This window comes from Marmota flaviventris, chromosome 18 (assembly GCF_047511675.1).
Source record: "Marmota flaviventris isolate mMarFla1 chromosome 18, mMarFla1.hap1, whole genome shotgun sequence".
Taxonomy (NCBI): Eukaryota; Metazoa; Chordata; class Mammalia; order Rodentia; family Sciuridae; genus Marmota; species Marmota flaviventris.
Window position 1 is genome coordinate 10,915,097 of NC_092515.1, and position 22,140 is coordinate 10,937,236.

Below are 22,140 nucleotides of genomic sequence, written 5' to 3' on the forward strand. Positions count from 1 at the left end.
AGGCCCCTACTGGAGGCTTTGAGGTCAGAGATGCGACAGGTGTCTGTGAAGAGTCCTTTCTTCTACTTGGAACTTTCTGGACTCTGTAGGGGAGCAGCTGTGTCACTAATTGCTGGGCAAATTGACTGCAGTCGAAACTGTAACCTCGGGGGTTCTTAGAACTAGATGGAGTCTCAGGAGGGGAACTCTGTCGTCTAGATCTCCTGCTGCCCGTGGTGACATCAGGTCAAGATAACGTCCACAGGGGCTGGGGCTGGGGCTTGGTGGTAGAGCGCTGGCCTACACACGGGAGGCACTGGGGTCCAACCTCAGCACCGCATAAAAATGAAATAAGTAGAGCTATTGTGCCCACCTGCCAGGAAAAACAATTTACACATAAAGATAACGGCCTCCAGTGCTCTACGGTCTTTGTTCCCCGCGCCTGGGAACTACCTGTGGTGACATTTCTGCACATGTCCTTGGTCACAAAGGTCAAGAACTCCGTCCCCCCATGTCTTGGCCGTTAAGAGGGATGCCCAGCTTCCTGTGGAAACCCCAGGAAGCCTCAGCTCGGCCACAGCTCCAGAGCCCCAGCGCCTCTGGGTCAGCAGCGAGTCCACCTGCCCTCCAACCTCGGGGCTTGGTCTCTCGCTGAGTGGCCTAACAAGACCCTGGCTGCAGGATCTTGGGGCTGTGCCCTGAAGCCCGCTTCCTCCTCTGGAGGATGGGAATCCACAGGGCCACTTCACGGAGGGCTCAGAGGAGTAACCGGGGCTGTGCGCAGGTGGCTCTCACTTACTGTTGACCTTGTCCCCAAGCCCCACCCTCCAGCCAGGCGCCTCTTCCCTGCAGGGGTTTCCAACCCCCCACTTCCCGGCTGCCTGGGAGGTTCCCCGTGGTGTCACAGGTCAGAACAGCCCAGTCCTTCTTGCTGCAGTTTTGGGATCTCCTGTCAGATTTTTGCCAATCAGCAATTACAGCAGCCAGCTGTTCCGGATTTTCCAGTTGATGAAGCAGCGTGAGAGATCTCCCTCCTCTCTCTCTCTCTCTCTCTCTCTCTCTCTTTCTCCCCCTCCCCTCCCCTCCCCCTCCCCTCCTTCTCCTTCTCTTTCTTACCCCCCTCTATCCCCTCCTCCCCCTCCCTCTCCCCCTTCCTCCCTCTCCTGATTCATTTTCAACTATTAAAACACAGTTTGTTTATTATAAAACATTTATTAGTCATTAACTCAAAAAGAAGAAAATAAAATTCAAACGTCTTCCAGCTTCCAAGAGGCAGTCGCCACCAACAGCCTTCCTTCCTCCGGGCTTCTCCCAGCCTCAGAGGCCGGACCCCACACCTCGGGTGGCCCATTCTTCTGGCTTGGGATTGGTTGGGCGGTGTGGGAGCTGGCCAATGAGATGGGAGGGATGCTGCAGGGAGGAGCTCCTCAGGCCTAGAGATTCAGCCCGAGGGGATGGGCTGCTCCTCTGGGTCTGAGACTGGGTGGAGGTGATGGCTGAGTGGCCCCACCGTGTGGGCATCAACCTGAGGCTGATGGCAACATTTGGAGGAAAGCAGAATGAATCACAGAGAAGCAGGGCTGAGAAACCGGGGTTCCTGGAGTAGAGCAGGAAAATCCAGCTCCTTATTTTAAATATCAGCCTGCAGAGGAGGGGTGGGGTGGGGCCGGGGGTGGGGGGAGTTGCTATTGATACTGGGGATTGAACCAGGGGCGCTTTACCACTAAGCTACATGTTCAGCCCGTTTAATTTTTATTTATATTTTCAAAATTTTAGACAGGGTCTCCCTAAGTTGCTTAGGGCTTGGCTAAGTGGCTGAGGCTGGCCTCCAGCCTGTGAGCCTTCTGCCTCAGCCTCCTGAGTCGTTGGGATTACAGGCGGGCCCCACTGTGCTGGCTAACCCTTGCATATACGTTCATCCTTTACTTCAAAGCTTTGATGTATTCCTGAAAATTCTGCCAGTAAGTGAAGAACTAGGAAATTTTTTTTTCTGTAACAAATTTTTATCATTTTTACCAAAATTGTGCTAAAATGCACACATTTTCCCATTCTGACCATTGAAAACTTATGGTGTTAGTACATTCACGATGTTGCACACCTATCACCACCATCTGCACCCAGGACATATTCATCACCTCAGAAGGAAACCTTGAACCCAGTTTGCTCCCAGTTTCCTCCTTCCCAGCCTCCACAACACTCTGGCTGTCTTTGCGGATGCCGCCGTTTCTGCAAATGTCATATAAATGGAATTATGCAACAGGGGGCCTTGGTGGCCAGCTTCTTGCACTTAGTGTAATGCCTTGGGGCTCGGTTCTGTTTTTACGGTTGAAGAACATCCCTTGTCTGGGCACACCACGTTTCCTATTGTGGTAGAGCTGGTGTGAACCTCTGCATATAAATATGTGTTCAAGTGCCTGTTTTCAATTCTTTGGGGGTTACATTCCATGGAGTGGAATTCCCAGGTCACTTTGTCCTTTTGTAAACAAAATTTTTTTAGGAAAAAAATTTTTTTTTCTGTAACAAATTTTTATTATTTTTACCAAAATTGTGCTAAAACACACACATACAAACTTCTTTTAAAAGAAGTTGGATCACCATTTGACCCAGCTATCCCACTCTTCGGCATACACCCAAAGGACTTAAAATCAGCACATCACAGTGACATATTCACATCAATGTTCTTAGCAGCTCAATTCACAATAGCCAAGCTATGGAACCAGTCTCGGTGCCCTTCAACACAGATAATGGGTACAGAAAATGCGGAATATATATATAATGGAATATTACTCGGCCATGAAGATTAATGAAATCATGGCATTTGCTGGTAAATGCATGGAACTGGAGACTATCGTGCTAAGTGAAATAAGCCAGTCCCCAGAAACCAAAGGCTGAATATTCTCTCCGATATGCAGATGCTAATTCACAATAGATGTGTTGGGGAAGAACAGAAGTTCACTGGATTAGACAAAGGGGAATGAAGGGGAGGGGGGATGGGAATGGAAAAGCCCAGTAGAATGAACCAGACATCACTTTCCCAAGTTCATATGTGAACACGACCAGTGAAACTCCACCTCACGTACAACCACGAGAAGGGGAAGCTATGCTCCCTGTGTGTACGATATGAACAAATATAAAAAATAAGTTAAAGGAAAGCCCCCTGGGCTGGGGCTGGGGCTCAGCGGTAGAGTGCTCGCCTGGCACGTGCGAGGCCCTGGGGTCAATGCCCAGCACCATGTCAAGATGAATACGAAATAAAGGTATTGTGTCCAGTCACAACTAAAAAACAATTAAAAAAAAAAAAAATCCTGGGCACACAGTTAAATAAACTAAGGGTTTATTTAAATAAATTTTATTTATTAAATAAATTTTACTTAAATAAATAAATATATGGAAATCGATCCTTCCCTCGACTCTCCAGCAGTGTGGACCTCGGCCTGGTCCCTCACTCCTGTCCCTTCTCCCCCACCCTCCTCTGCTCCCTGGGGCTCTCTGGAGGGACTCCAAACCCTGCTGCGTTTCTTCCCACAGACTCGGATCCTAGGGGGTTTTTTTTGTGGTGCTGGGACTCCATCCCAGGGCCTCGGGTGTGCTGGCCACAGGCTGTCCCCTAGCCCTGAGCAACACCCCCGCCTCCCGCAGGCCTTTCACAGTCAACTTTAAAAGTCCCAAGTCTCTTGGGCTGGGCTGGGCTCAGGGGCGAGCGCTGGCCCAGCACGTGTAAGCACCGGGTTCCATACTCAGCACCACGTAAAAAGAATAAGGAGCTAGTAAGATGGAGGCATGTGACCATCTACAGAAGTCAAAAATAATAATAAGTTTCTCAGTGTCAGTGCGGCCTGCAGAGCGGCTCTGCGTCCAGGGTGGCATAGCTGCTGGGCACAGGGTCTGACCTTGCTAAAGGTCACCTCCCGGGAATCCTGGCGCGGCTGCAGATGCTGTCCTGGGATCTGGGTGGTGGCTGACAGCCCCCCACAGGCTCGCACTTGTCACTTGCCACTCCAGGTCCTCGTACAACCCTGGGCAGTCTGGTTCTCTTTGGTGACCAGGCTCAGGGCTGCTACTTGTCACCACGGAGATCCAGCTGACACAGACGTTTGGAAGTTCAGTGCCAGAGGCCCACATTCTCTGGCAGCAGGCACATTCGGTGTCCTCTGTGCAGAAAAAGATTAACCCTGCCCAAGGAGAGAGCTGGCCTTTGTCCCCGGCCCCTGCAAGGTCACCTGTGAACCCTTGGAACATCCTGCCTGTCAGTTTGCCTCAGGGCCTGGGCCACTCGGGGAGGGGGGTTTCCAGTAATGGAGTGAGCTACAGCGGGGCCCTTGGTTTGACTACAGAGAGGCTAGAGCAGGGTCAGCCGCATAGAAGGCCAGCAGCGTCCATGTGCTGACCCCGATAAAAAGTCAGGACACGCGGTGGCACACTCCTGTAACCCCAATGGCTCAGGAGGCTGAGGCAGGAGGATCTGGAGTTCAAAGCCAGCCCCAGCAACCTAGCCTTAAGCAACTCAGCGAGGCCCTGTCTCTCAATAAAATATAAAAAAGGGCCGGGGACGTGGCTCAGTGCTTAAGTGTCCCTGGGTTCAATCCCAGTTCAAAAACAACAATAACAACAATAGAAACAAACAAAAGTCGGGACCCTCCGGTCACTGGTGAGCTTCCCTGGCTCGAGGTCACATCAGTGCTGGGGGCATTCAGTGCTGACCCTGGGAGTCGCCGGGAGAGGCAGGAGGAGGAGCCCCCGATGGCTCCCCCAGACCTGCTCGGTGCTGTCCTCTTGGCTGATGGTGACCTGTCGTCGTGAGCTGGCGGCTCTCCTGAGTGAGGCCAGCGGTTTCTTGGAGGCCTGTGGATTCTTCTTGCAAGTGAGGAGCCCAGAAAGAGGCCCTGGGGGCTCCCAACTCGCAGCCGCCCACGGCACCGTGAGGGGACAGGCTGCAGGTGTGCGCGGGGCGGCCTGGCCTGCTGCAGGGGTCTTCCACCATCGGGTGGGGTCCCGCCAGCGAGGCTCCCGGCTAAGCAGTTCTGTCCCTCTGTTCAGTGCTGACACTGTCACCTTGTGCTTTTGGCTGGTCCATCCAGGGGGTCGTCCCTCTGAACCTGGGAGTAGGTGACGTCCTGGAAGGGGGAGCTCAGCGTTAGCCTCGGACACTTTCAGACAACAGGCGGATCTTTGAGCTGAAGGGCAGCGCGCCGCCCACTCCCCTCCCCCTGGAAGCCAGGCCAGTGCTCCCAGGAACAGTCACTGGGGGGCGCAGTGCTGCAGGGACGATCCCCAGCCCCCACCTGAGTCGCAGGGGGCTTCAAACTCTACCGAGACTCCCGCAGCTTGAGGCAATGGGAGGAAAGATCTAGGCCCCCAGTGCCATTCTGTGTGTCCCCTCCTGGAGAAAGTCCTAGCAATTGACCTGTGGTCCCCACAGACCCCCAAACCCTCCTCAGCTGCACCTCCGCACTTACCCCGTTCTCCGAAGGTCTGGGTCGGTCGCGGTGGCCATCTGGAGAAAGAGGAAAATTTCAGGAAGAAAGGACAATGCTGGGGGGCGGGGCTGGGAAGGGGACCTGTGCGGATGTCTGGGCCCTGGAAATTCAAAGTCCTGCCTTTGCTAGTGATCTGGGGGTGCTCTTTCCCTTAGCGGGGTACACATTTATCAAACATGGATGGTTAAGTGCTCTTTAAGGAGTTAGTCGTCCAGATATTAATTTGATTATAAAAAATAAATGAAAATTTATTTGCATGAGCTCAAATCCCATCTCTGTTCTTTAGGATCTGTGTGACTTAACCTTTCTGTGCCTCGGTTTCCTCCATTATCCAACAGGGGTTTATTCAGAAGATTGTATTATTATTCAACAAACAGTAACTATCTTGTACCAGGGGCATTCAAGGTGCTAGGAATTCAACTGTGCATAAGACACAAAAATTCCCCGCTCTGGTAGAATTTTAATAACGATGATGATGATGATGATGATCGTAATAGCAAGGCGTAGCTTACAGCATGTCGATGTTGTGCTAAATGCTGATGGCTACTCCCACTTTACAGTTTAGGAAACTGAGTCACACCATTTGCTCATGGTGAGATTGAGACAGTTGCCATGGTTATGACCTTGAATGACCTTCAAGGACACTGTGTTGCAGGCTTAACCATAGCCCTGGAGCTATGGGAGGTGCTGGGAGACTGGATGGTGGGCCGATGGGAGGACCTTAGGTCACTGGGGGGCATGCCCTCTGAGGGGATGCTGGGCCCTGACTCTTTCCTGGCTCTCTGTTTCCTGGCCACCATGAGCTGGCCGGGCCTCCTCTGTCCCAGGCTCCCACCAGGACGTGCTGAGCTGCCACCAGCCCAGAGCCACAAGGCTGAGCAACCACAGTCTGAAGCCACAAGCCCAAATAACTGTCCCTCCCTGTGCCTGTCAGGCCTGGGTCACGGAGGGGGCGAGCTGGGCGACATGGTGTGGCATGAGGCCCCCACACAGATACTGGCCCCTCCACTCAGGAAACCCTTCCCTAAGTGCCGGGTGGTGCTGGGGACACAGCTGTGGCCCTGACACTCCCACTGTGCCCTCCTGGGCTCATAGATCAGCGGGTTACACACACATACCCACCCGGTGGTGACCCCAATGGCTCCTGCTCCCAATGGGAGCAGACCTTGGTGCACTCTGCGGGGTGGTGGGGTGGTGGAGGGCTTCCTGGAGGTGTGGCCAGGGGGACCCCGAGATTCCCCCCTCCCCCCAGGGAAAAGCTTCCTCCCAGGAGTCCTGCCTCGCTGTGTGACTGCTGACTGGAGACTTCTCCTGTCACAGCAAACACTCCCTCCTCTGTCACACAGGGCTTACGGTGGCACCCTCTTTTCTGGGTGGTTGTGCTATTCACTGAGCTCCTGTGTCAGAACCCTTGGTCCCTAGAAAGTGCTCAGCGAACGCAGCCTTGTGACAACAGAATCCGCAGAAGCGCTTCACAGGAGGAGGGGGGAGGGGGTTCCAGGCAGGGGACAGCCTGGACAAAGTCCCTGCGGTGCAGAGGCACTGGCCTTTGAGAGCCAAGCATCAAGGGGGCCAGTTCCTGCCACCTCCCCCTGGGGTCACTCCTGGGCAAGGCAGGCAGAGAAAAGCTGGTGGGGGCGTGTCACCCCACCCTCCATCACTCTGGCAGGGGCTCCCGTGTCACACAGACTAAAAGCCAAAGTCCTTCCGGTGGCCTTCGAGGCTTTACATGACTGTCCCCCTCCCTAAATATTTGTAAAATGACTCGATGAACTAAGGACGGAGACTCCCTGGTCTTGGGTCCTTGTCTCTAAAATGGGGGACACTCCATGGTGATGGAGGGAGAGGTGCACGCGGTGAGCACCACGCCCAGCACACAGTGGGTGTTCAACTATGGTGACTGGGGGTGCTGGTTCACGGCAGGCAGGTGGGGGTGTGCCGAAGAGGAGGGGACTCACCACAGCCCCTGTGCAGCTTGAAATAAAGGATCCCTGCGACGATGAGGATGACGAAGGCGATGGTGGCAACAACGATGCCGATGATGGCGCCGGGGCTCAGGCGAGACCCCTCTGGGTCTGGCAGGAAGGAAACAGGCCTTAGGTGAGGGAGCTTCTGGGGCGATCCCCCGCCCTGCGCGCGTCACCCGTCCCTCTAGAGCCGGCAGCCCGTGGGCCACTCTGCCCCGCCCAGTGGGTGTGGCTCAGGCGGACTTGGACTCAGCCCTGGCCAATGGGAACGTCTCAAGCTCCCTGGCTGCTGTGATTGGCTCATGTAGGCGGGCTGGGACCTGGGCTGGGCCAATGAGAGCCAGCCCTGGGGTTTTGGTTTAGAGCTCTCAGGGCTGTCTTCCCCCGGGTATACAGGTGGGGGCGAGCTCTTCTAGCTGCTGAGCACCAGCTGGATTCCCTAGGACAGAACCGAAGAGCAGAAAGAAACGGAGATGCGAGAGGAAAGGAAACTTGCTGGGCTCCATAGCTGGGGCGCCCAGATCCAACTGCACTTGAAAGCAAATTCTCAATAAAGTCTTCGACTTCTTCTTTTTGCTCGGATTATTTTGAGTCATGCTTTTCTGTCAATTGCGATGGATGCAGTTCTTCCCCACCTACTTAGAAAGGCTTTTCTGAGTCCCTGGGGGAAGAGGCATCGCACAACTGGCCCAGCCTGAGTGGGTGGAGGGAGCGCGTCCAGGTGGCTGCACTATGGTCTGGTGGCACATAGCAGGTCCACTAGCTAGGTGTGGGGGTGCACCCCGGTAATCCCAACGGCCTGGGAGGTTGAGGCAGGAGGATCACTAGTTTGAGGCCAGCCTCCCCAACTTAGCAAGGCCCTAAGTAACTTAGTGAGACCCTGTCTCAAAATAAAAAATCAAAAGGGCTGGGGATGGGGCTCTGGGGTTAAGTGCCCCTGGATTCAATCCCTGGTGCCCAAAAAAGAAAAAGTAAAGCTGACCCTGCTGGTCCTCTCACCAGAGGGATCAGAGGAAGCCTGGCATCAGAGCATCCTGGGGCTGAAGGTCTCCAAGGAGCGCCTCACCTTTGACTAGGATGGTCTGTTCCTTCTGACTTGTCCCTAGAGCGTTGGTGACGCGGCAGATGAAGGTCATGTTGATCGCTTGGTTGGTGGAGATCAGGAGCTGGGTGCCCTGGGCCACAGCAAAGGATGGCAGGGGACCTGTGGTCCTGGGGGAGACAGATGGGTAAGGACGGGGCTCTGCTGGAGCCCTAGGGACACTGCCACCCAGCATGCAGTGTGTGCCAGGGACATGGACACCATCACGCCATCTATGACATGGGTCGAGAGCAACTCTGGAGTCCCGGGGCTCTTCTCCTCCTTCACACCCACATCCAACACCGGAAAATCCTGTCGCCCCACCTTCAAAACCTGTCCATCATCCACGCGCTCCTGGGGCCCCCCTAGCCACCACCCTGGTCCAGTCTTTGGCCCTCCAGTTTCTGCTTTCGCCTGTTCCCCAAATGACCACCAGAGGGCGTCAGCGAGCCCGACCTCAGCTCCTTCCCCTCCTGGATTCAGAACCCTGCCCTGGCTGGTCCCTGCCACCCTCATGACCTGCGCCCTCCTACCCCAGCCTTCTGCCCACACTATCTATGAGTCTTCCCATTGCTCCTGCGTCTATCCACGGTGACCTCCTGGTTGTCCTTTGCAGATGCAGGCCCAGGGGCAGAAACGTGTTTGCATACACTGTTCCTCTGCCTGGAATGCTCTTCCAGGTACCTCACCCTCACCTCCTTCAGGCCTCTGCCCAGATGTCACCTCCACAACAACGTCCTCGGCCACCCTGTTTAAACTGCAACGACCCTCCTCTTTTCCATCCCCCTCCTCTGTTTTATCTTTGTCACGACATTTATCAATATCGGACCTGCTATGTGCTTTACGACTCCATCCTGCCTATTTCCCCTCCCTCGGTGCCCCACAAGGGGACGGAATCTGCTCCGTCTTATTTACTGCAGTAGGTTGGCCCATGGCCCCGAATGCAGGAAATAGCGGAGCACCTTGGTTTAATGGACAGAGGTGGAGGAGGTGACGTTTTGGGCTCTGCAGAGCTGGATGTAAATCCAGCCATCAGATTTGAGACCCCGAATTGTGGTGCCTGGAGCCAGGATGCCAAAGGTGGCACCTGTCACCGCCAACTGAAAATCCTGGTGGCGCATGCCTATAATCCCAGTGGCTTGGGAGGCTGAGGCAGGAGGATCCCAAGTTCAAAGCCAGCCTCAGCTACTTAGTGAGGCCCTAAAAGCAACTCAGCTACTCAGTGAAACTCTGTCTCTAAAATTAAAAACAATAACAAACCAAAACCAAACAAGGCTGGGGAGGTGGCTCAGTGATTAAATGCCCCCGAGTTCAATCCCCGGAACAAAAGACAGAAAGAAAATCCTGATGACAGTTTTCCCACTGATAATTGGTAAATGTCTGTGACTTTCTGTGAAAGTGGGAGGCTTAATACCGGCACCACTGTGACATCTGCACAGCGGACCATGGAGAATGATCCCCGTGTCCCACCTTAGGGCTAGTTGATCATAATGGCAGGTCCTGGGATGGAATCCCAGCAAGATTCCAAAAAGGACTGAGGTGCTTTGAAATACAAGGACAGGAAGGGCTGGCGGGCAGACCTGGGATAAGACCCGCAGTACGGTGTCAGCGAGAGAATCCACTGGGTGGACTTTGGAGTGTTGACTGGGAAATTTTTATGACTGTATGTTTGAAAAATCCCCTAATAAAGATGTTAGGGAAAATGGGGTTGTGGAACTACGTGCTTTGGCACGGAAAGGTGTTCAGAGAACAGGAAGTATCAAAATCACGCAAGCAACGGAAAGCCAGCTTTTGTTTAGAAGTAGAGAAAAAGAGAGGAAGGATAAATAACAAAAGGTAATAGCAGATACTTCTGGAGGTGACTGGCTTCACATGACTATAGGCACTATTTTCTTCTTTTCACTCCTAAATATTGTCTGAAGAAAAAGGCTCAATAACAACAATGTAAAGCAATTTATCCTTTGGGGCTGGGGGTGTAGCTCAGTGGAAGATCATTTGCTTAGCATCTTTGAGGCCCCGATTCACCCCCAGCGCCAAAATGAATAAAGAAATCAACTATACCTTTTTCTTTTCTTTTTGTTTCTTTCTTCCCTTTATTTTATTTTGAGACAGGGTCTTGCTAAGTTGCCGAGGCTGACCTCACAATTGCAATCCTCCTGCCTCAGCCTCCTGAGTCACTGGGATGACAGGAATGAGCCCCTCTGCCTTTTTTTCCCAATCTCAACCTTGGTGTGACTTTGGGGAATCTTACGGTTGGGAGCCTCAACTTTCTCATGCAGCCTGTGGAGGTGACTAAGTGGCTTCACAGGGTGATAGGGAAGTGGCATTGCCCAGGGGTTGGTGGGACTGAGTGGGAAGCCAGACACAGACTCTGGACTGTGGTTGATTTTTCTTTGGCTTAGCTTTGGTTTGGGGTGCCAGGGTCCAGGCCCAGCCCCCTCCCCCAGACCCAGGGTCCAGGCCCAGCCCCAGGTCTCCATCCACTTGACTCACGTGTTCCAGGCGTAGTCTGTGGGCTCTGGGTTGCTGCGTGCCTCACAGTTCAAGGTGACCTCATCTTGGCCCACGTACCAGTTGTCGTCATAGCCAGAGATGGTAACCTCAGGGGGGTCTGGGGGAGATGGACACAGGCTGAGTTGGGCGCTTTCCTGGGGTGTGAAGGTGCACTGTGTCCCCTCCCGGCAGGAGAAGGCCTCCGTGGAGTGCAGAGCTGCCCAAGGTGGAGAGGCCTGTGGGGGGACTCCAGGGCGGGGGACTCCTTCCGAGGGCAGAGCGTGGGTGGCCCTGTCAGGGCGGGTGTGGAGGGGGCTTCGGGGCCCAGCTCCCTGCCAACATCCCTGTGACACGTCCCTGCCTGCCCTGGGTGTCCTGGGAGCAGAAGCCTCCCGTCACCTGTAGCCCACAGGAGCACGTTCAAGGTTCTGACAAGTCCTGCAGACAGAGTCCTGGCTGAGCCTGCATCAGTCCAGAAATGTCACCGGGCCCCCCATTGTCCAGCTACGTTGGGAGGCTAAGGCAGAAAGGATGCAAGTTCAGGGCCATCCTGGGCAATTTAGTGAGAGGCCGTCTCCAAATAAAAAATAAACAGGGCTGGGGCATGGCTCAGTAGTGGGGAGCCCTGCGTTCAGTCCCCAGGACCATTTATTTTTCTTTTAAGGAGGTGGCTAGTCCAAACTTTAAAGTCATATAGTAGCTCGTGCCCTCCTGCCATCGGATGGGGCTGCCCGTGTGGACATATTTTTGGGGTGTCAGTGATGTCAATGCTGGAGGGGGTAGAGGAAGTGACACTGTGTAGGAGACCCAGGCTGTGGGGGCTGTGGGCTCAGAACACAAGGAAGCCGTGTGGCAATGCAGGGGGTTGGGCAGCCCAGGGAGCAGGCAGTGTAGACAGCACTGGGCAGAGGGCAGCGTAGGCTACACTGGAAGAATCATGTCGATGCTGCTCAGGGAGCCCGGGTAAAAAACTCGGGGCAAACTGATCTAACCCAGGGGAGCTGGTGGCTCAGCAGCATTGGTATAGACCATGTCAGGAGTCAGTGTAGACAACGGGAAGCTGGGTAGAAAATGCATAAGGAGGGCCGGGCATGGTGATGCACGCCTGTAATCCCAGAGGCTTGGGAGGCTGGGGCAGGAGGATTGCAAGTTTGAGGCCAGCCTCAGCAACTTGGTGAGGCCCTAAGCAATTGAGAGAGACCTTGTCTCAAAATAAAAAATATAAAGGGCAGAGGGTGTAGCTCAATGGTAGAGCATCGCTGGTACCAAAAAAAGAAAGAAAGAAAATGGACAGGCACGGATATAGACAAGGGGGACAGCCGTGTGGACACTGGGGAAGGCCAGTGTAGACAGTTGCCCCAGGGAAGCAGGTTGCAGGCAAGGTGTGGGGCAGTGTAGACCGTGCTGAAGGGAGTTGTGTAGACTGGGTGGGGCGTCAGTGTGGGCAGTGGCTGTCCTGTGGGGCTGCGGTTCTCGGGGCGGTGCTATGGTGGCTCAGTGGGGCCGATGTGACGATGGAGACTTTTCCCTTGATCACACGTGGGCACACTCACAGGGCACAGCGAGGGTCACCAGCAGCACGGCAGGCTCCTCCTGGCTCTCGTGCTCCACCCTGCAGGTGACGTTCCTGCCATCTGCCTGGCCGGAGGGCACCAGTGTGAAGACGCTGTTGACGGTGTACGTGCCCGGCAGGGGTCCTGGCTCCACGGTGCTGTTGGCTGAGCCATTCAGGAACGGGGACCAGGTGACTTTGGCGGGTGGGCGCCCCCCTTTGGAGCTGCAGCGGGCCACGGGCACAGGTTCCCCGGTGGATGGCCTCAGGGGGACCTCCTGGGCCTCTGCTGTGTTCCAGGGCTTGGCTGGGGGGAGAAGCAACAGGGTGGGTCACCTCCTGCCTGAGGTCATTCCCAAACCCCTCAGCAGCAGCCGGTGTCTATTTAAGGATCCAGGATGGTCAGGTCAGATCCCAGCTCTGCCCTGAGCAGCTCGGTGGCCTTTATTTGTCAACTGGGGATAACTAAGGGTCACAGGGAATGAGAAGGCGGGCAGGCAAAGCTCTTGGCACATAAATGCTCAATGGTGGGTGGTAATGACCAAGGCCATCCTGCCCTGCCCCACCCTGGGGTACAAACAGATGTTCCCTAGACAGTGATGATCCGCCGTGGGATGGGGGACCCAGAGGGGACATCAGAGGAAGATGTTGCAGAGGAGAGGAAGCCTGAGCCCTGAAAGTCCAGAGGGGAAGTGACCCACCCAAGGTCACCGAGCTGGGCTTCCTGGCAAGGTCCGCCTGGTTCCAGAACCCTGTTGACCAGATCTGAACGGCTACTGTGGTGGTTCCCTAGCTGGGGGCTTCCCTGGGTTGCTTCCTGTCACGACCTGGGTCATTACTCACTGAAGACTTTTTCCTTGGGTGACTCATGGATTCAGTTTCCCCCCCAGCCTAAATCTAACACTCGGAATCCCAGCCTGGGGGACCCCAAGAGGAGTCATCAGTATTGCTATTGTCTGCAGGGCACGTTCCAAGCAGGTGATGAAAATTTCATGACTCATTGGAAGGGCTAGGAAAAACTGGGGCGTGGGGACTTCTGTTCAAGTTCCAAGAGGAAAACTAGTCAACCACCCCCACCCTCCCACCCCCGCTCAGGAAACCGTCCCCAGGGCCCCACCTGCAGTCGGGGTGGGGGTGGGGGGGTGGACAACCAGCGGTCCCCTGCGGGACTGGCAGTCGCTGCCTCCCAACTGTCTCAGTTTCAACTTTTCCTTCTTTAAACACGGGAGCAACGGCTGACATCTAGTGAGGAGCTCCCAGGAGCGGGGACAAGTCCCCAAGCGTCCCCTTGCAAAGCTTCACCTGGCTAAACTCAGGCGACCCCAGGACACCTTTCTGAGTGTGGCGCTGTTTACAGGAGTTTTGCATTTTCCTCCCAGTCCCCAAGATCGGTCCCTGCAGGGTCCCCGCTCCACCTCGCCCCGCCCCCGCCAGGGCCCCGCCCACTCCGTCCCCAGGAGCTGCCGGTGGAGCCCCGGCGTCCCGCCACCTCGCCGCCCGCCTCGGGTCCCCTCCGCTCACCGAGCACTCGGAGCCAGGTCCACGCGATCCCGCTGCCCATGGGGAAGGTGGCGAACTGGCAGGAGTAGTTGGCCTGGTCCTCGGCGCGCAGCTCGGACACCCTGAGCGAGGCGTCCAGCAGATCCGCGCTCGCGAACCTGATCCGCTCCGGCTCCGCCAGGCTGGGGCCCCGCGTCGGGTGGCGGACCGCCACTTTGTGGAGGCCTCCTTCTGAGTCTTGCCGCATCCACGTCACTTGGGTCACCTGCGCATTGGGCTCCAGAGGCTGCAGGTGGCAGGGCAGTAACAGAGAGCCGTTCAGGAGGCCGCTCACCTGAGCAGGTGCCTGGACCACGACAGTCCCCGTTCCTGCAGGGAAACCAAGAGCACCTTTATAAATGGGGACACTGGCCCAGAGGTCTGCTCCCTCTCACCGCCGGGCCAGCGGGAATTGGAACCTGGGCTGTCTGTAGTAAGGCGCCAGATCCTATAGGAAAATCTTCTCTGTGCCCGCCCAGCACACAGTAGGTCCTCAGCATGTGCTGGCCCTTGCCGACATTAGTAAACATAACGCTATGGATTCTTCTTAATAATAATAAGGTCAGTGCTGGCTCAGAGGGCTGGGGGAGCAGGAGGGGACAGGAGGCAAGGGAACAGAGGGGCCTGCAGGAGCTCCAGCTCCGACATGCACAAGCTGTGGGGCCCTTGTGCAGGTGGATTCAGGCCTCTGAGCCTCAGTTTCCTCATCTGTAAAATGGGTGCTATCGTTTGGATCTCAGGACTCCCTCAAAGGTCCATGTGGTCAAGGCTGGGACCCTTTAAGAGGTGAGGCTTAGTGGGAGGGCTTTAGGTCATTGGGGGTGTGCCCTTGAAGGCCATGGTGGGACTTTAGTCTCTTTTTTCCTCCCCGACTGGAGTTTAGCTCCACTACTCGCTCCTGCTATTATATGCTGCCTTGTCACCAGCCCCAAACCAACTAATCAGTGATTGAAACTTCCAGAACTGTGAGCCAAATAAACCTTTGCTCTTTAGAAGGTGATAATCTCTCCAGGCAGGTGGCACACACCGGTGGCTCAGAAGGCTGAGGCAGGAGGATCACAAGTTCAAAGTCAGCCTCAACAACTTAGGGAAGCCCTAAGCAACTCAGTGAGACTGACTCTAAATCAAGTACCAAAAAAAGGGCTGGGGACGTGGTTCAGTAGTTAAATGCCCCTGGGTTCAATCCCTGGTAACAACCTTCCCCCCCAAAAAAGAGTTAGATTTCAATAGCACAGTAGCATCTTCCCCTAGAGCAACCTGCACCCCAAAAACTTCTGGAACCTCACAGCGATTCAAGGCAAGATAATGTCAGATTGACACCCCTCAACGACCCCCACCGGGCACAGAAGAAACATATCAATGAAATGAAGCAAGATCATGTCAATAAAGCCCAGACTGTCTCAAAAAAAAAAAAAAAAAAAAAAAGATTATCTCAGGCATTTTTTTTTTTCCCCAGTGACTGAAGGGGTCTGGGACGGATGGCGACTCTGCCCTTGACTTGCTGTGCAGCTCTGGGTCGGTGACTCCCCTCCCTGGCAGGACTATTGTGGGGGATGAAATTGGGCGAGGTGGCCTCTGCTGAAGCTTCCTCCAACCCTCTCCAGAGCCCTGTGGGATACACACTAGAATTTTCGTCCCTTTAAGAGAGGGGAAAGCCGGGCTGGGAGGGTGAAGTCACTTCCTGGGGTTAGACACGGGCAGAGCCTGGGCTAGGAGCGGGTCGGTGGGCTCCACCCTGCACCCAGACCATCCTGGCGCTGGGGCGGGCGGCGAAATCCTCGCAAAACCCGCCTTGCCAGGGAAGGTCCTCCCCGCCCCCGCGGCCACCACTCAGCAAGTTCACTTTCCCACGGTCACACAGGTATTAGATCCCAGCAGCTGAGGTCTGAACCCAAGCGGACTGAGAGCTGCGGCGCCAGCACCCGGCACCCTCCCCGACACACAGCAGGTGCTCAATAAACAAGTGCGGAGAGAGTGCCCCGATTCTATGAATGAATGAATCCCTGACTGGCCAGGGTCCCGGGGCCAGCGCCGGTGCCGCCGTCTCCCAGGTCAGCCCTCTCGGTGGTCCTGGCCGCTGGCTGGCCCGGGCGTGGCGATCGGGAGCCGGAGGTCACCGCCGTGAGTCATCCTCCTTTCCCGGAGTCGGACTCCGGTTTCGGGAATCTCTGAACTCCACCGGGCCCCTGTCAGGGCGGTTCAGAGGGGGGTCCTGCGGGGGTCCCTGTTCCTTCCAGCCCCGGGGCGGAGGAGGTTGCGTGGCAGAGGGTCGGTGCCTGCAGCCTTCGGAGGCCCAAGAGGCAGACAGCTGCGGGGAGCGGGGCGGGGGCTGGGTCGGGACCGCGAGCGGCGCAGAGGTCACTCACCGGCTCCCCAGGACAGCGCCAGCAGCGCCAGCAGCGCCAGCAGCGCCAGGGGTGAGACCATGTTGGTTCCTCGGTGTCGCAGGCCCAGAGCGCCGCTGCGATCTGCGGGTTGGACTCTGGCTGCTCCTCCGCGGACGTCCGAGGTAGCGACTGGGAGTCAAGCGTCGGAATGCCCTAGGCACCGCCCACCCGAGGCGCCAGCTGCGGAAGGGGAAGTCCCACTTCTCCGGTGCCCGGCGCCGCCGCGGGAAGGCGCGTCCTCTGCGCAGGCGTGAGCCACCTGGAACTCGTGACAGCCCTGGAGGTGGGCGCTGGTCCCACGACGCTTTCGTTGGGAGGACGTCCATCTTACAGGGGAGGAAATCGGGGCAGGCAGAGACATACGGCGATTTCCTTTTCTCCCTTTTTTGGTACCGCGGATTGAACCCAGGGGCGCTTAAGACTGAGCCCCATCCTTAGCCCTTTTCTATATTTTATTTAGACACAGGATCTCACTGAGTTGCTTAGGGCCTCGCTAAGTTGCTGAGGCTGGCTTTGAACTCGGGATCCTCCTCCCTCAGCCTCCCGAAGCGCCGGGATCACAGGCGTGCACCACTGCACCTGGCAGATTCAGCAGTTTTCTAAAAAGTCTCGGCTGCTCAGTGGCAGAGCTGAAATTGGAACCCGTAACTGGGACAGATCCGAGCTCTAAATCGCCCCTGATCTTCCACTCATCGGGGACCCACGGGCTGGGGAATTAATTAGGCAGATCTGGGCACAAACGCACAAATCGGTTCTCTTGGGCCTCAGTTTTCTCATTTTGAAATGGAGCATGGTGATGGTGCTTCACAACCACTTGTAAGGCTTGGGCAGGAAGCTGCCTGGCCCGATTCCTGGCCTGGAGTACTCCAGCAGCCGCCGCAGCAGCAGAGACAATGGTTAACATTGTTGCTTTACAGCCATCGGCAGGAAGCTCCTATTTAGCACAAGTGAAGCCCTGTGTTCAACCCAGCACCAAATAAAATACGGACCATGCTCACCAGAGAGGTGGCTCGTTTGTTCTTCATCCAGCCTTAAGTCATTGAGCCAGCCATTATCCCCGGCACTGTGGGGGGGGGGGACACAGCAGAAAATAATACAGAGAAGAAGTTCTGCCTTCCTGAAGCCCCAGCCTAGTGGACAGAAATGGATCAGAAAGGTAACAGTTCCACGGAAGCCCTCAGGTCCCAAGGCCATAAAGATTATGGAGCCACAGAGCCAGGTAGGGGGCTGGGCAGGCAGGGAGGGGGGGAATCAGAGGCGGGGACTAGGAGATGGGGGAGGGAGAGAGGGAGATAGATGACACAGAGGATGAAGACCAGAGAAAGGACAGAGAGACCAAGAGAGAGGTGAGGAGAGCAACACCCGGCAGAGAGAGACAGACCCAGAGAGCCCGAGAGGTTTCCTGGTCCCCAGGGGTGTCTGTCTTGGCCAGAGTCCCCATAAGTCCCAAGCAGGTCTGGCCCTCTTTTGCAACATCCCTATGTCATTCTTGAAGATTCCTCTTTTGAGTTTTGTTTACTTTGGGGGATTTGGTCCCTGGACACCCTCTGCCTTGGTTTTGATGCCCACGGGTGGCCTGAGTCCGTGGACCTGGCCAGGCAGCTCTCAGCCTGACACACCCGGGTGAATTTCTGGATGGAATCACAGAGGCAGGTCTTGGAAATCTCTGAATTTTCTAACGTCCTTGTTCTGCTGAGATATTGCCAAATCGGGAAAGTGTGGCCGCTGTGTTCCTCTTCTGGAGCGTGCTGTCACTGTCTGGGGTTACCCCAGCTCCCAGGCTCCCTGCTATGGTGGCTCTGCCTCTCCCGGAGCTCTGGGGGGTCAGAGGCTGTCCCTCGCCTGTTGATGTTTGGGCTCCACGTTTGAGGCCCCCTCACCTCATGCTCTGTCGCTTCCCTTTGTGTATCTGTTTTTTGGTGACAGGAATGGGGTCTCGGCCCTAAAATAGACCACTGAAGCTTTGGTCTCTTAGTCCCAGAAGCTCAGAAATGGGTGCATGTCAGGGTTAAGGGTCAGGAATGGGGTGGAGGTTGAGAAGGAGTCAGAGCGGAGGTCAAGAAATGGGAGGGTCTCAGGGAGGGGGCTAGGATTTGGTAGCCGATGTTCCTGAGTAAAATGAACAAACAAATTGGGTCAGCAAATAGCCGAGAAGGTCAAAGGCCCATGTTGTCAGAATGGCTATATTAAATGTCTTACTTTGGGTCTGGTTGAATGTGGGAGGGGAATCAGTGGAAGGAGATTGCTGCCTGGTGGGAGGGGCATTTTGAGAGGAGGAAGCTGAGCGGCTCCCCCGGCAACCTCTCCCCACCTCTGAGCCCGAGGGGTGATCAGGGAATCATTGAAATGACCCTCCTTTGGCTCCCACAGCTCTGTGGATTCCTCCAGCCTGGGTCTTTTGTTGCTTGCCTTCATCTGGTCAACACAGATTTATTGAACACCTACTATGTATTGGGATCTATCCCAGGTGCTGAAGACACCACTGGAGTATGTCCCTGCCCCGCTGGAGGTCCCATGCTGGGGTGGGAGGTAGAGAGAGAGAGAAAGATAAGATAGACTGGTGCTTTGTTGGAACCTGGTAAAGGCCACTGAGAAAAATAAGACAGGGTGAGCAGACAAGGGAGGATTCCATCAAATAAATGCCTCTGAGAACCAGGATTCTGTCTGGTCATCAGCTCAACAACACTGGCAGCCCGGCATGGGGAACGACCCCTTAGGCAGGTCTGGTGGAGGAGGTGAGTGGTGAAGGGCACCTCATCACCTGGCTCCAGAGGAATTAGAACCAGTTTTCAAGGTTATGGAATTAAGACAACAGAAAGTTGAGGATTCAGCTCAGCCTTCAAAGGCTGTGTGACCAGCAGAGACAGCAGGAAGCCAGAGCCCAGAAATGCAGGGCCATTAAAATCAAACCCATGAGGCAGGACAATGGTCTGCCCTGTTCTGAAATTATTTTATGACCTTTCCCAGATGATAAGGGGCAATTTCCAGGTGGTCAGTGTTGGGAAAAGTATAAACGGCAGCCATACCCCAGAGAAAAACCCCAACATGGCGCCTAAGCACCTCTTCTTCCTACCTTCTTCTTTTCTGCAGTGGCGCGAAAAGTTCCCGCCCGTGTGAACTCTCCCGGCGGCGCCAATTTCAAATCTCGCTGGCGGGGAACCTTAGCCCCAGTGAGAACTAATTCCTGGGCTCCGGAGCTGATATCTGAAAGAACTTGCCAATAAACGGGTTGCCTGCCATTTATCTAAGCCCTACCATCTCCCCCTTAGTTCTATATAAGCACACAGCTTTTTGCAATAAAATTGGAATTCTCCCGGCGAAGTGTCTTTGCGTGGGGAATTCTTTCGGTCAGTAGCAAGCACCATGAGTAAGACCTTCATTCGCCAAAGTAGCCTAGAGATTCATGGACTTTTTCAGCTTAATAAAAATTGCACCTTGAGTCACAGAATAATGAGCCTGCCTCCCTCCATCAGGCCTGAAGAGCTCAGGTGCAGCCCAAACCCCACTCCTACCTGTGATGGCGTCAACAGACCCCATCGTCTCTCCTACCTGTAGATGCTGTGGAAGCTGCACACTTTTGTCCCTTGTTTGAATCAGCCTGGGATTGCTGTCCCCCAAGCACTGCCTCCTTTGTGCCTGAACATTAGAGTCTTGTTCCTGTGCCATGGTGCCTCTGTCTGAATCTTCTGAGACCATAAGGACCCGCAGAGTTTCCCCCCCAGTACTGGGGACTGAACCCAGGAAGTGCTTTACCACTGAGCCACATCCCCAGCCCTTTTTATTTTTTATTTTGAGACAGGGTCTGGCTAAATTGCTTAGGGCCTCGCTAGGTTGCAGAGACTGACCTCGAACTTGGCGTCCTCCTGCCTCAGCCTCTGGAGCGGCTGGGATTACAGGAGTTCACTGCCACCCCAGCTCGGGGACACTTCCTCTGTGGTTACCCAACATTTTAAACTCTCCTCTTCATGTCCTCCCTTCAAGGCGGAAGTCCCCAAACTCACAGCTCTAGTGTTTCCTGTAGCAAGCGGCCTGGCTGTGGACTAGGTCTCACCAATCAGCTTGCCTCTGGAGATGACAGTGCCAACTGGTAGCCTGGCAAGGGAATGACCCCTTAGGCAGGCCTGGTGGAGGGAGTGAGTGGTGAAGGGCACCTCATCACCTGGCTCCACAGGGAGTCCAGTCACACCTCGTCCATGGGGAACCCTGCATGTGCAACATGGTGGTCCTGTGTCTGGTCCACTGGGATGGGGTTGGGGACAATCCAGTCCAGGGCAGCCTCGGGGAGCTGGCAGTTCCCCCTGCGGAGCACCGTCCTGTTCTCTGGTTGTCCCGGGGGTTCTGCAGGTGACCTGTTAGCTCTCCTGCCTCCATCCTTCAGTGCTCTCTATTGCATATAGCCAAGAGTGGGTGGTGGAAGATTCCGGAAGGTCATACCACGGTGGGGTCAGGGAAGGTTTGTGGATAGTCTTATGGTTCCCAGTGATCTGCTGCTCTCCCTGCAGGAGGAGGTCACTGCTCCACCCCCCCACGGACAGCAAGCACCGTCATGTGACTTGCTTAGGCAACAGAATGTGAGCTAAAGTGAGGTCAGCTGATTCCCAGCAGAAGTTCTGAGCCTGAGAAGTTCTTGCTTCATCCATGGTTCTTGTTCAGTCACAATAACTGCCTGTCCCAGAGGGTGTTGCTCCTTCAGCCATGATCCCAGATGATGTCACATGGAAAAGACCCCCGGCCGACCTGCAGTGCACATGAAATGTGGGAGAGGAACTGATCATGTGAGCCCCAGAGATGCTGGGCTTGTTTGTTACTGCAGCAAGATCTAGCAGAAGCTGACATCGAAAAAATCATCACCGAGCCACACCCACAGCCTTTTTTTATCTTTCTTCTTGAGACAGGGTCTTGCTAAGTTCCTGAGGCTGGCCTCTGTGGGGTCAGCAGGCTTCCCTTCCCCTCCCCTTCCATGGCGGCTGTAGGGGGGGACTTTCCACCTGAACAAGGAGACCCGAAATGGCCAGGGCCAGCCTGCTGTCGGCAGCTGCAGGTTAGATGGCCAAGGCCCTCCCCCTCCAGCTTCCCTTATGAGCATGGTTTCTGCCTTTCCCGGGCCGACGTCCCCGGCCCTCACCCTTTTGGGGACCGGTGACCCTTGCCCGGGAGCGCCCCCAATAAACCTTCTTTTGGGGCCTCCTCTTGTTCTGTGGTCCTGATTTCGCGCCCTTTCTGCTTTACATTTGGTGCCGAGACCCGGGAGGAGCTGAAGCCTTCCCCTTGGGGTGGAGGCTGCTCCTCTCCGCCACCCGAAGGAACAGGGATCTCTAGACCACCCGCCCTCATCCGATCGGGAACGTGGGGTGAGTCCCTTTCTCTTTGATCTTTGACTCCCTCCCGATTGCGATTGCAGAGACTCCCCTCCCGACCCGGCCCCCAGTGGACTGCGGAGCCTCTCCGTCCCTGGCCAGGCCCTGGCTCTCGGGGAGCAGAGCAGGCAATTGCCGTTTCCCTCCCTGCACACCCGGGGTCGGTCGTCATGGGAAACCCAGAGTCCTCTCTGGACCCCGAAACTCCCTTGGGGAGTTTTTTCCCAAGCTGGGACTCACTGGGACTTATGCGGTAAATGGCTCCTCTTCTATCCCACAATACACTTTAGATAATGGCTCTAAGTGGC

General features: G+C 55.4%; 1 protein-coding gene and 1 long non-coding RNA gene across 2 annotated transcripts; one reads left to right on the forward strand and one right to left on the reverse strand.

The window, feature by feature from the left end:
• Nucleotides 1–3,296: 3,296 nt before the first annotated feature.
• On the reverse strand, nucleotides 3,297–16,617 carry Pvr (PVR cell adhesion molecule). The gene is made up of 8 exons (XM_071605180.1): nucleotides 16,455–16,617; nucleotides 14,071–14,418; nucleotides 12,551–12,856; nucleotides 10,998–11,115; nucleotides 8,490–8,635; nucleotides 7,415–7,531; nucleotides 5,436–5,473; nucleotides 3,297–5,093 (listed from the first exon to the last, which is right to left on the reverse strand). Exons 1-8 carry the CDS (start codon nucleotides 16,513–16,515, stop codon nucleotides 5,028–5,030), a joined length of 1,200 nt encoding a protein of 399 aa, XP_071461281.1. The 5' UTR covers nucleotides 16,516–16,617; the 3' UTR covers nucleotides 3,297–5,027.
• A 359-nt stretch (nucleotides 16,618–16,976) lies between these two features.
• Nucleotides 16,977–21,662, forward strand: LOC114100892 (uncharacterized). Its single transcript, XR_003584167.3, has 2 exons — nucleotides 16,977–17,694; nucleotides 20,978–21,662. It is a non-coding gene; the product is annotated as an uncharacterized lncRNA (long non-coding RNA).
• The last annotated feature ends 478 nt before the right edge of the window (nucleotides 21,663–22,140 follow it).